This window comes from Colletes gigas, unplaced genomic scaffold (genome assembly GCF_013123115.1).
Source record: "Colletes gigas isolate AHSC1104 unplaced genomic scaffold, ASM1312311v1 Colletes_gigas_Sc00013, whole genome shotgun sequence".
NCBI lineage: Eukaryota > Metazoa > Arthropoda > Insecta > Hymenoptera > Colletidae > Colletes > Colletes gigas.
The window spans coordinates 1,638,713-1,652,800 of record NW_025106642.1 but is presented as its reverse complement, the minus strand read 5'-3'; the positions used below and the strand labels follow the sequence as shown (position 1 = coordinate 1,652,800).

General features: G+C 49.5%; 1 protein-coding gene across 1 annotated transcript in view; it reads left to right on the top strand.

Annotated features, from left to right (window-relative positions):
* Nucleotides 1-14,088, top strand: part of LOC122399532 (transcription factor SOX-5) — a 66,809-nt gene that overhangs the window by 29,257 nt on the left and 23,464 nt on the right. The window contains exon 3 of the mRNA XM_043400276.1: nt 3,057-3,276. Within this exon, the coding sequence (XP_043256211.1) occupies nt 3,057-3,276 (220 nt within the window). The remainder of the gene's footprint in view (nt 1-3,056; nt 3,277-14,088) is intronic.

The following is a 14,088-nucleotide window of genomic DNA, read 5'->3' as shown; positions in this document are numbered from 1 at the left end:
CTTCTCGTCTATGGTGATCGTTTATAAACCTGAGATGGGCCACGAGGGATGATAAACAATATTTAATTACTTCACAAATTCGTAACAATTACGTTACGGACGATCAGTTCGTCTTCTATATTTAATCCAGAACGCATCGAAAGTTTCGCGATCGTTTCCTTTCGATCGTAACACTTTTTCATGCATCTCCCGCATACAGTGCTCGATCTCATCGCAGGCGTCGTAATAATTCTATAGAAACCAGAAATAGCAAGATCAGGAATCGGATAACGCTAGCAAGAAGCAAATTATGCGAGCAGCCAGTATTTACGAACGTAAACACAAATTGAAATAAGGGGTAAACGGTGCATCTTATGAAAAAACATTTCGTTTCGCACTCTTGATATAGTTTTTCGCTTCCTTCGATTGTATTATGAATTAAGTCCTGTCAGGAGCGATTTAAATAAATGAATACATCAGTGTCATCTGTACGGGTACGTGACTCACTGTACGTAACTCTATCCGGATGAACGCTCGTTAACGAACGGTTCAAATATTATCTTTTATTAATTGTTACTTCTTCCTGCCTTGGAAGAATACAAATCGAGTAAAAAATCTATGCTCGTTGATGCGCGGGGGGCGGATCGCAAACGCAATTTTCGAAGGTACACCGTTTCCACAAATAGAGCCGCACGAGGAATTAAAACTGGCCCGTCGCTTTTAAAAACGCGCGCATTATTATTACACGCTCTACTTTGATACTTATATCTGCTTGCCAACTTCCACCATGCGTGGCACGCGTGTGCGGGCATTTAACGATATAAGTTGAGTACATACCGAAGATAAAAGTATCAATTTCATAATGAGCGTTCAACCGATGTATGTTCAACCGAAGTTACGTTAACGCGGCCGGCCGAGAATAGTCGGAGAATTAAAAGACGTTGATTGCACGCGCTCGAAATTAAATTACAAACCGTGGCACGATAATTGTACAAATAATTGCACAGTGTTCTCGCGATCGCTATCGACACGCTAATTGACGAAGACGAGTTAATTCGTCGAGCGAAGATGCCTTTATCTTCGACGAGACAAGCTGCATCGTTTGGTCAAACTCGATGGTTCAATAGATTTCGTGCTCGACGGACGAGTTATCTCGTGGTTTGCTAAATTTGTTATTTTTCAAGTGATTTCGAATTAAACGGTTGACGGGTCAAGGTTGGGGAACGATCCACCGACGAAACGAACGTTTTTATTATTCATCGAGCGTGTCCTGTCTCACCTTAAACCGCGTAGTGGCCGAAAATAGAGTTAGTTGTAAAATTGGAGTGATAAAAGAAGCATGCAAGCGGCAACAGTTTATTCTTGGCTCGGTCAGAAAGCTAAATCCTCCGAATGTCTTTGCCGGGAGATGATAATAGTAACAGAATGAGCCTTTTGTTGCCTGATACTGAGGTCAACAGGCGCGAATAGAATCTTGTAGCCGCCCACCGAGCGTTATTATCGGCTGAAAGAAAGCCACGCACAGCAAGGGTCTTTCATGAGCGTGTAAGGATAAAAGACGTTCCTCGATAAGTAACGGTTTCATGATGCACGATTTTTGTTCCACCGACGGTGAGCCACAAGAAACGTGCACACTGTAACGTCTAATTAAATTCTCGCGCACAATGCGGAATTCATTTCTAGCCGGGGCTCTCTCCCGGCTGCCCACTTTTTCCCCCTTTTCTCTCGAGCTCGGCTCATTTGCAACTCGCAAGCCACGTTGTTCCACGCAGAATTATTATTCTCGAATGACCGTCGTAACTGAGAAATAGCTGAGCATCCCGCTGGCGCAAGGGTCGCTGGCACGCTGATATTCCAAACTCCATTAATTCCGTCGTTTTTAAGAATACATTCGTTTTCGAGAGATCAACAAATTCTGTTACACGGAGGTTCGTTTTCTAGGAAAGTCTGTTTTGAAGGTACCCCTGATGCACGGAAAGTGCACTCGTGTATGTCTACTCAAGGAAGTCTTTTAACGTGCATTTTCTTTTTAAAGCTTCTTTTTAAAGCTCCACAAACCCCTTACTGTCTTCCAAAAACTATGGCTTCCATGACACACTGACCCGCCCCTTAAGAAGTCCACAAGTATATGCATTCGTAGTCGCTGCATTCTGACTTCTACACACTCGGCACTGGAAAATAACCTGGGAAATTTTACCTGGGAAGAATCGCGTACCTCGACTCTGCAAAAATTCCAACCCCTTGCAATTTTTAAAGAAGTTAACCACAGGAAAAATATTAGAATAAATTGTTAGATCTCCTACGCGATCTTTGGGCGGTAAAATTTGATTGGTAAACGTGAGAATAGACGGTCAAGCGTCAAGGAGTGGCGAAGATTCGTGAATCGGAAGACGCAGGTCGCGCTTGAAGGGTTAAAATTCGACGGTCCCTTTAACGGTGACCCTGTGACGCCATAAGAAACGCCATATATTGCCCCAGATTCGTAACGAAGGCTCTTTGAAGCCCGCGCCCAGGTCGGTTTCGTCCTTAGTCTCGTCCTTCGGGGTTATCCCGTGCGGTCGTCGGGCGCGGGGCATCGCGGTGGCTGGCCACGCTGGCACAATGCGTCCCCGTATCACTTATTCGTGGTCCATTTTCCTCGACATAAAAGAGGAACGGAGAGCTCCGGGCTGGGAAACCAGGAGGGCACTTTGGGGTAGAAAAAAATCCACAGGGGTGGGAAAAACACGTGGGACGGAGCGAGAGGGTAAGGTTGTCGGAGCGAGAAGACCCCATCACGGGAGCAAACACTCGGGCTGCCGTGATTGCACGGCCGCGACCCTATCTATTATTCACCTGGCTCCCAGCCCTCTGTACGCCGCGGACCACTGCTATTCCATTCCATAGCGCCGGAAGCTCTTGCTCGCACGCGAATGGCCCCCATCGACGCACGCGGCCGGCCGATCTACCCACGACCCACTCTCCGCTCTTATCCGTACAAATGACAACGCACGATCCTCCGACCGACCACCCTCTGCCTCCCCCCGTCCACGGCCAACCAGCCTAATTGACCGTGGTACCGATGCTCTACGTTACAGCGGAGGCGTCGCGAGCGTGCCGAACAGCGTGCCGCCTTCACCCCCGGCCTCCGGAAGAATGCAGAACACCGAAGGACAGGTCCAGCAGGACGGAGCCTCGGCCCTCCACAGGGTCCTCTGCGCGGAAAGCTTCGCGGAAAAGGAACGAAGGCTCTCCGAGATGATACTGCAGCTGCAGCTGCTCAGGGAACAATTGCTGCAACAGCAGGATCAGTCGAAGGTAGGACTCCTCGCCCCCGTATTTACATTTTAAATTCTCTAACGTTGTTGCGGGAGTTGGGAGAAGGCGGAAGTACGATCGTTTGGTCGATTGCGTGACTCGAGGGAGCGTTTTGCGCGGGTCATGGATCTCGACGAGGTGAACACGTCCGATGCAGGCTACCTGGGCGGAACTATTTTTGGCCAATCGAGGCCAGCAGGGAAATTGATTGTCTGAGACACCGCCGGTTGGCAAACCTAATATCGCCGATACAAAATGCACAGTCGCGCGTACGCGAGATTTATTGATCGGCAGAGATGTTCTAAATTTATGTACGGATTCGAATTCACTCGGGATCGGAAAGGAGCTATCAATAGCCGATTAATTTGTCTGCCGTTAAGACAGACCCGCGATCCAACTCGTTCTCGTTAGATTATGACGTTTATTTTAGCCTCGCGGAGCTACTAATACACGACAGTCCTTTTCTCGTTGTTCGTATCAAGAGCGAACGGCGAATCCAAGTTATTGGATGAGGAATACCAGTGACCGAGGTTAAACAAACATCGTAGCAATTAAATGCTATCGTGTACACAATTAGTTCCTAATTAGACCCGTGTACTGTTTCGCTAAACGCGGTCGTTAATTTCATCGCAGCGAAGGAGACACGATATCTGCTTGTGTAACAATAACAGAAACGAACGATAAGGATCGGGGCTCCGAAGTAAGCATAATGTCCCTCGCGAATCAGAGACACGGGCGCGTAATTAATCGATTAGCGGGAATAAGGACGGAGTTCAGCGTGTCGTTGTTAGAAAACACTGTTGGAAATTAGAAGCCCGTCGATACGAGCGAGACAAAAAATTGTCGAACGTCCGTAAATCTTGCGTTAATCGCGTGGGAATGCGGCTTTAGAGGATCGTTCGGTCGGTCGAGGAGATATCGCGCGGACAATGCGACGCCGATTCGAATCGACGTCCCCGCGGCAATGCTATCGGCGGGTATCGCGATGACTGGATGGTTCGCGCGACCTCGAAAACCGCGGGTCATCGCGTGGAAGCGAAACGGCCCCGTGGCTGGAAGGAATCGCCGAAGACCCCGGAGAAACCTGTCTGCCCGCAAAAATGCGGGCGCGTGCAGATAATGCCCGGCGTATTACCGTTATTATGCCGGTCATTTACGTGCTGCGGACGACGATGCGTTCCCTTACCTGATATCCCGCTAAATTCGCCCCGAGGCGGGATTCTACGAACGCGTTTAAGCAAACAGGCTCGTTCAGGTGGATCGACCGCGCTCCCGAAACCTCCGGACCGATCGGTGGCGCAGCCTCGGACCTCGAATTAGCGACAGATGGCGGCGATGTCCTGCACGGTGGATTTTCAATTGCCTCGTCCTCCAAACGAAATCGTAATCAGCAGTAATTATTAGACGATCGTTCGAACACGATCTGATACTTTGCTTTGTTCGTTGGGGAACGGATTATTTCTTATTAACCGTAACATCCGTTTTCCCCGGACGGAATGGAGAAATTAATGCCCTGAGAGTTATTTAGAGACGGATACGATGCGATTATAGGAATAATTAATAAGTTAGAACTAATTTGCCAGTACGTTTGTACAGTATCGCGAGCAGATAAATGCTGTGATAAAAAGTAGTGGAAACGTGTAATTTCTTTGGTGGTCTGAGCAAACATTATTGATAATAAAATTCCCCCCCGAGGTTCCGGTCAGCGGAGACGGCCTTCTTCAGAAAAATGAAATTATAACTAAAGAAGCGTATACATTAATGCGCGAAACGATAAGTACAAATGGATCAAATTGAAATTAACGGAAAGATAGAAACTTGCTAATCACATAATTAGGAATATATAAATAACAATGTACAGGAAAATGTGGTCGTAACTCGTTAACATTGCTATTGGAACTATGGATACGAACAGTTTTTTTTTCTACGTAATTATGCAGTTAGTATCTTTTATCTGTTGTGTGATAAATATCCCGCAGCATAACATTGGCCGAAACGTTGAAAATTTGTTTACTGGTCGAGTTTGCTCGTACAGCCAAGAGGAATACATATTTCTATTTTTCCTGCGCGTTTCCACGTCTTATTTATTCATTTTTTAATTTTTGTATCTGTTCATCTACACTTGCGTAATGGAGTAAACCCGTAGCGTATTTGCATACGACGATTAAATGAAAATGTCACCGGACGAATGTGTATTAAACATGTTCCGTTTGCTACGTAAAATTGATGGAAAAACTATTTGGTCGTTTGCTCCGACGCTCGATATTTTACGAGGTATTAAAGGATAAAGATCATAATTCATCGAGTATTTATACGGTTCCTCTCGAGCGATTAAAATGAGGATTACTGTAAATGTCAAAGGTGTGACGCAACCGTGGTATATTATTTTCCGTAGTAACCCGAGCCTATTCTCGCTCCCGCTGGCTGAAACGTCTGACCCAGTACGGTGCTTATTCCCTTAGCCTAATCTCTGCCTCCGCGATGCGCGCGCGAGGGCTTGAAGAACGCCGTTGAAAAAAGTTCCCGGAAGCGAGCAGACTCGCGGAGGGTTTCGAGAGCGTCGCGGAACCGTCTCCAGAGATCTGGTCGCGAGCGTGCGTCGCGGCGTCGGTGCGTTGAAGGGTGGAGAACGTTTTCTCGTCGGCCATTTCATCGGCACCGAGTGAAAACGCGTTTGTCGGCGGCGTTTGCGCGGCAGGCGGCTCGAGAGTCTGGCCCGACGTTAAAACGGAAGTGCGACCGTGAAGGAAAAGGAGAGGCACGGCTGTTAGCGCGAAAAGGAGCAAACTGAGCGACCGAGAGAGAGAGAGAGTGAGGAGGCGAACGTAGGAGGAAGGCGGTAGTCTCAGCGTTCTCCTCCTCTCGGGTCCCGGAGGGCGTATAGTAATGTTCGAGTCGGCGGTCTCGGGGTCGAGTGGGGATCTCCCTCTCCTCCGGTCCCCCTCTCGCTCTCACCCCAGTCTCTCCCCCTTGTTCTCTTTCCCTCTTTCACCTTTCCACCTGTTATGCGACTCCGTGCCCATGCTGCATCGGCACAGGTGTGCCGGCCACGTACAAATCCGCTTCGAACGCACACACTTCTTCAGGGGTTCGAGGGGGGGAGGAGGATGAAGAATGAAGTGGAGGAGGGGGAGGGCAGCAGGGGGGGTCTCTACACGCCTAACCTCTTCTTTCAAACGGGCTGCACGCGCGCTCCTTTCTCCGGTGCTACGTTCTCCTTCGTTCGCCTTCCTTCCTGCCTGCCTTCCTTGCATCCTCCCCCGACTCCCTGTCTTTCTCCACGAGCGAGCCGGCCGATCGCGTGGGCGGCGAGGACTACGCTCTCTCCTCTACCCCGAGGCGCCTCCGCGGACCTATACCTTCGGTTGCACCTGTGCAGGAGCATATTGTCACGCCCAGTGGCCCGACCGTGCAGACCTCGGTTGCAACACCCAGACCTAGCAGCACTCCTCACGATTGCTCGTCTTTTATTTACCGCGAGTTTACTCGCTCCAGGTACCCACCGCGAGTCCTCGTCCGATACTTTTTAATATCGCGAGATCGGGGGATGCTGCTCGCCGCTGTGTACACGGGTGTGTACGGTTCGCGTTCTCGTCGTTGGCGGCGACGGTTCTCCATTATTTCCCGGGAATAAATTGGGCCGATCCAGAGTCAACCGGTTAGCAATTCGAGCATGAATTTTTTTTTTATTGCAAGGCTTCGTAGGCGAAGTTAGAGTTAACTGTTTTGAGTCGAGCGGTTCGATGGAGAAAATTATTCCTAGCTAGGTAGAATCGTGTGTCCGTTAACCTCGTATTTTCCGCAAAAAACCGGGGGAAAAGTTGGTTTACGGAACGATGGAGATGCTGGGACGAGAATCGACGGTTGTGAACCGTGGGTCTCGTCGGTGGCGTTTGAAACGCGTCCTTGACGGGATACCGGAAGAGGACCCTTGAACATGCGAACCATCTTCATTCATCGGGCCCCCCATTCACCGGCGCCGCGACCTTCCTTCTTACCTGGTCAGGCACGTTCGACCTTCCTCGTGCACAGATATTTGATGACTCTACGCGAGGTTTGCTGCAGGTGAGCATGAAATTTTCGCTCTCTGTCGGTCCATTTATCTTCGCGTGCTACGTGCCGCTGATTAAAGCCGACATTCGAGGCGGTTCGATGGCAATGCCGAGCTGCGCACGACTGTGCAATTAATTGCTATTGTATTAATTACGATCCACCGGTATCTCGGCGTCAAAGATCGTGTAAATACTAACAGCGATTCTAGAGTTGAGAAATTATCCTTGTATTTGCTAAATTTTGTGCGATTCGATCCGCTATCGTTTGGATCATTCACGTAATCGTGAATGACGCATAAAGAACGGATGAGTTCTCTCGCAATTTGTCGATTATTATAACCAAGGTACCTTCTTCGCACTTATCTGACCTTCATCGAATTCTGTTAATTTATTTTTCCTCTAATCATTGTTTAATTATTCTAATCACTGTGCAGATTATTCCGCTCTCGTAAGAACAAATCGCTGAATGCAGTTGTCGATGCCAACAATGGCATTGGACTGCGCTCGTTTATTCTCAGCGTCTCAAGAGTTATTTTATTCCCTCGAGCAAGTTGTATAGGTGATCGTGCAACCGGTGTGGGTGGGGTGATTCTGCATGAAAAAATAAGTCGAAGACGATGCTTGGTTTCCGAGACAATTGAATACGAACAGTCGAATACGCGCGCGATTAAATATTTGTTCGGCGCGTCTGACCACTAATCACTGTTTCTACTTATGCCGGTGTCAAAGTCGTGATTCATTCCGCCGTGATTACTGGGACATCCTGCGCATGGAACCGTTTCTAAAGGAGCGTACCATCGATAATAATTCGTTGATTCGATTGCAATATAAAATTAATCAAGCGTAAAGATCGAAGAATTGAAATTAAAAAATTCTCTAGCAGATTCAACTTTAAAGTACGGCGTGACTGATGCGTCAGGAGCAAGCAAAACGTTGTTTCGACATCACTGGATCCAACTGAAGGGTTGCTCGACCCATAGATGAACCCTCGATGGGCGAATAAATAAAATCTTCCTTCTCACGAGTCAGTAAGTGCGTTTTTCAAAGCACTCAGCCGCGAGAGAGACGATGACCGTTCTTGGCCCGCGAAAAGTACAACGTCTGAGAGGCCGGGAGTTTGAACACGAGGGGTTAAACACGGCAGAGGGAATCCAACCAGACATCGCGGCGCATTTCCGCGCGACCGTGTCGTTATTACACGGTATGGTGATCCACAAAGGCGGGACGAGAGGTCCGTCCGCGATATGCAACCTGCGAATGCCGGGGTTTAGAACCCGGGAACAAGGGTAGGGAGGCGGGGGGGGGGAGGTCGAGGGGATTTGTGTGGGAGGGTGCGGGGTTGTATGGCGTGCGGTGTTTGGCCGGTGAGCGGCCAGGCCGGGGGCGCTTGATGCGTATATATGTCCGTGCGTTTGTCCATTTGCGTATCGGTCGGCGCTTTATGGGAATTAGCGGCGTATTGTGGGTCGCCGGGTGGGCGGTCTGTGTGCACCGGTGCACGAGAAGCGTCCACGGGAACGGCCACCACACCCCCGGCCACCCTCGACGGTCGAGGGTGGTTGCAGCGGCGCATAGACCCGTGGGGGTTGATCGACGAGGACGGGAAACCGAGCGAGAGGAAGATAGGAACGCGTAGACGCGCGGAGAAAGGAAAACGGGAGCGTCCGGGAATGGGGATGATTCCACCTCCCCGTTCTCGTTCTGTTTCCCTGTTCCCTTTCTCTCTGTGTATCGCTGTTTGTCAATATACGAGCGATATGATCACCAAGTATAATCACCGCCGGACCGGAGAGCGTCGAGCTCTCTGTCAATAGAATGCTACTTTGTGACCCCCTCCCCCCCCCCACGGCTCTCTGTCCAATCCGACCGCTTATATATTGTATCAAACGTGGACGTGCCGTACGCTGTCTCTCTGGAGAATGCCGCCTCCGGTCGTGAAATCCGTATCGACCGACAATACCGCGGACAGAGGACCCAGCCGCGCAAAAACGCGCGTCTCTGTCGCGTTAATATCGAACAAAACTGTTCAATGGGGGTGGTTTATCCCTGGCAACGGTCACCCGCCGTCGCGTTCCGTGTTTCTACAATAATATCCGCGTCGCCTGCCGGCCATTTCTTTATTAGCCACGTCGCAATTACGCGCGCATTAGTATGCTCCGATATAGAACCGATTGGGATCTGATTTCTCGACGAGATCCGATTTTTTTTTTCCCGGCGTCGTTGGCCCGATGCTTTCATCGAAATTTCATTCTTCGCGCTTTATCGTAAACGAAAGCATCCTTTGTGCCGATTCCCCGCTGCACCGATTCGATGTCGCCCTTTGCAAAAATAATATCGGCTCTGTTACATCGTGTACAATGATGAATGGGCGATGGCTGCGATAGTGAATCGGGAACGGTGATATTACTTGCAACATACGGCTGCTCTCACGGCAAATTAATGTCGCGAGGGCTGAATAGTTCAGGATTGCGTGGTACGGTGGCCTGTTACATGATTGTTGTTTCCACGCTTTGTGGCGATATTGAATATTTACACGGTATCAAACGCGTGCATGCATATGGATACACAAGGTATAAGTATTCTTCGCTCGAACCTGTTTCAATACTGAAATAACGGAGTAAAAAGTCTCATAGAGGCGTTTGTTAATCTCTTCACTTAAGCCATACCTAGCAATTTTGTTACTCGATAGAAAAATAAAATAAATACATTAATTGCGCGTATATTATTATCGTATACGCAATGGCAAACTATTACAAAATAGTTAATACGTTGCTTCACCGCCAATGAAAGCAAAGTTGTACCGTCAGGATGTGGCAAATTAAATTGTAACCTGGTGTAGGTACTCCAGCTAGGAATCCAAATGCTCGTACGTTCCCTGACTGATGAGAGACAACTGACTCGAATGTTATCTGACTATTAGAAGACTGATTGCTTCCGTGGTTTTTCACTGGCAGCTGATTGATTGCAGGCTAACGAACTTCTTGCCAACTTCATCTTCTTTAACGCCTCATAACTGGAAAAGTAGGTCTTAATATCCTACGTTCGCAAAACAGTTTTCCCTTTCTCACGATAAACATCTACCCCTTCGGAGCATTAATACGTTATTAATTAAGATTTATCTTCTGCGTTGCGTACGTTGCACAAACGGAAGATTACGTCCTGGTACTTTCCACGCGAGAGAGTTCCCATTGGGACCATTTATTTAAAAATGGTCCCAACAATTTACCCAACAGCTTCAATCCCTGTGTATCAGGTTGATCCGCGTCTTTTTCGCGCCCTTCGCTTAAATTCTTCGGATCGGAAACATCCGACGTAACAAGCAAAGTCCTTTCTCGAATAAAGTGGCGTTCCGTGGATCGCGGGGCACTCGAGCAGCCACTGGAGCGTGGCTCGCGCGATTTCGTAGCCGTCGCCGGTAAACGGGGGCTAAATGAACGGCGCCCGGTGTATTTCTCCTCTATTTTTTTTTCCGCTTCCCTATCTGGCTTCTTTCTTCTTTTTTTCCGCGCGAAGCATCAACTTACACGGCCGCGTCGCTTATCCGACTCGACGGGTTCGCCCTCCCCCCCGCCCCCCGGTCGACGGGGGTGTGTAGCTGCGCCGTCGCTGACGGCAGAGGGGCTGAGAGAGAGCGACGGTGAACAGGGTGGAGAGAGGGTCGACTCGTCGGTGTATCTTTTCGAGCGATCAAAGAATTATCGCAGCGGAGCGGCAAGCCGACGGTGTTTGTCGTTTGATCGCTGGCCAACGATGCGTGACTTTGCGCGTTACCTGCCGCGACTGCGGTGGCCTCTCCGCTCGGCTCCGCTCCGCTCGGCTCCGCTCTGTGTCGTTGCACGGATGCGCGCACCGCTCCCAGACACGGCCGCGTTAACGGCTAACGCGTTAACGCATTTTACCCGAGAGCTCGCCCCGTTTCTTCCGTGTTTTCTTTTTGCCTCTCTTTCTTTCTCTTTTATTTCGTTTTTCTTTTTTATTCTCGTCGCGTCTCTCGCCACCCCCTTGTGCCGCTGCACCGCCCTCTCTGTCATCCCTTCGATACCCCCGCCACCGCTCTTTGTATCTCCTTTGGCGCTGTATCTCGTTCTCTCGTCGCGACACTCGCCTCTCCGTCCTCCTCCGCGTTCCACCCTCCCGAACCACCCCCTTTTTGCCAGGCTCATACATCCAATATCTCTTCCAGAGGACCGAGGTCGGGTCCGCTGCCCTCGTCATGTCGTACTAATGCATGTAATTGCAGCTAACCTCATTAAACCCGCCGACTGATGCCACTCGCTCAAATTGCGTCCCTCTCCCTTGGTTCCTATCCGTCTGTCTCTCGGCGTTCCTCTCTCTCTCTCTCTCTCACCTCGCCAGTCCTGTTTCGACTCTTCGTTTCGTTATCCACGTTCCGCGTTCTCGACGATTCTCTTCCGCGTTTTTTGCACGTCCGTTTTATCCCACCGTGTTTCATCCGTCTCTGTTTGCCTCTGTTTCATTGGATTCCGCGCGCGGTACCTCGATCTCCGTTAATGCACACCTCTGTTTCGCGCCGCTGTCACGGCCAACGGAAGTCTGACGACCTAGCTATTCTTTGGACAAATAACGATACATCGATGCGCTAACCGGTTCGCGAAATAAGCATCAAACGGTCACACTCTTCTGAATTTTCTGAAACACTGTCTCAAGAGTCACCCATCTGGTGTATGAAGTGCTTGGTAATATACCAGCATCTAACATCCAAGCTCTATTTTTGGCCCCTGATAACTTCCCTCTAAAGCGTAGATTAATATCTGTGGGGTCAGTGAAATTATTTTTAAACGGCGATAGCTCCAGTACAGCTATCTCGACACTTGAACAATTGAAAGTAGAAGTCTATAGCTCGAATCCAGGAGCATTCCTGGTCGTCCAGCGTGCAACTTTTTCCGAAAGTGTGGCATTTTTCGGAACAGGATGCGTCGAAATCGTCGATGAAATTCGCGCAAATCGAACGGCGGCGCACGGTCTCGCGGACACATTGTCCCGTTTGCCGATTGATTGGTCGACAGGTCGTTGAATAAATAACACGCCTGCCTACGAGCAAACACTTGTAGATGGCCGGGCGAGCATCGAAAACGGCGTCCAGGCCGTTTTAATCGGGAACGATATCTGTTCGACGACGTGCGCGCGTCCCGTACCGTATGAAATAGAGTTACCGCTCGAAAAACGGTATTTGTATTGATCCGTGTGTAGACGTATCGGCTGTAAAATGTACCGAGTCAATTTCGAACATTACCAAACCCAATATCGGCCGCGATATTGAAACCGATATTGCCCTCCCGAAATCTGCCGGTACGCTAAACGCTCGAATTCACCGTCATCGTTCTCTATTCAAACGCCCGATCGAATTACTCTCCCGCGGTCCGCAACTCGTTCATTCTCCGCCCCCCGAGTAGCGTTCACCGGCTCCAGGGATGCTCGATTCTTACAAAACAATCTGTCCTGGAATCCATTTTATTTGTTCCGGCAAGCTAGAAATTTGTCCATTTAAAATTATTAATCCGGCGAATCCATGTTCGATTCGTCCCTTTTCGATTGGACGCGTTACGCAACGAAGGGTTAAAAAGTCTGCAATCGTCTGTGAAATATCTATTTTCGAGAAAATCGATTCGGAATCGAACGTTCCCGGCTCGATTACGGGCCTCCATTGATGTCTCCCATCAGACTGAGGAGTACGAGAAAGCACTTGGCGTTTCGAATCACGCAAACGCCGACGCTGCACTCGACGTCCGGTCACGTAGTTCGATTTCATTAATTCCATCGTGGCCATTTTTCCGTCCAATTGCTCGAACCCGGACCGTCTACTCACGTATCGTCGACGGGCGGAAACCAAATCTTAGAATTAGTGACATAACTGCTGGCGACAGTTACCTGCCTCCTTGGGGGATGAAATCGTCCGCTTTAAGAACCACCTGGGTCGGTACAGTCTCCATCCTTAAGCTTGGGAAGATTCGAGCATCCGGTTGGCCAATTCGGGGGGCTGATTCTCGTTCCCGAATATTTCCTCTCGATCCATCGGTGGACCAATGGAAACTGTTCTCAGCTGGCTGAAGAAATTTCTCGTTTCTCTTTGACGGTGGGCACGAGTGCTCCTAATCGGGCCGAGGGCAGGGGAGTATCGCGCGTACAGCGTTAATTACAAAACACTTATGTCGGACGGACGTCTTAACACGGAGAGGAACAGGTTTTGCTTGTGTTAAGGGTGGAAGGCGTCGCCGGTAGTGCATGCACGACGACGTCTGGACCACTTGGCGCTCGCATTACGGGAACCCCCTTTTCTACTTGGTACTCTTCCTTGCTCGAAGGTGTAGGCGCCTCTCCTTCAAGCCTCCGCATCCGATTTTCTGGAGGAAGAAAATGAACTCTCATATAATTATTTTCCTCATTAACATTGTGGCCCATTGTTCCGCCGCGATGAGAGGCATAGTCTTGCCGCGCGGTATTTTAATTACATTCCTATGTGCAACGAGGCCTCAACTCAAAGGCGAACGTTCACGATTGCGCCCCTCTACAACTCGCACCTCCTACCCCTGGATCATCCGATAGTAATTTCTTGTAGTCTCGTTAGGAGGGTATTCTGGCCCAGGGGGGCGCAACAAATCGATTATCGAATTGTTGCAATTTCCCTCGTTCTTAGGGCGTCGCGAATCAGACAGAGTCTCGTTTCGTCGGATCCGGAAAATTCGTGTCGCTTTAAGTAATTCTATCCTCGAAACTATCGACTATCTATCGTCAGAAATGT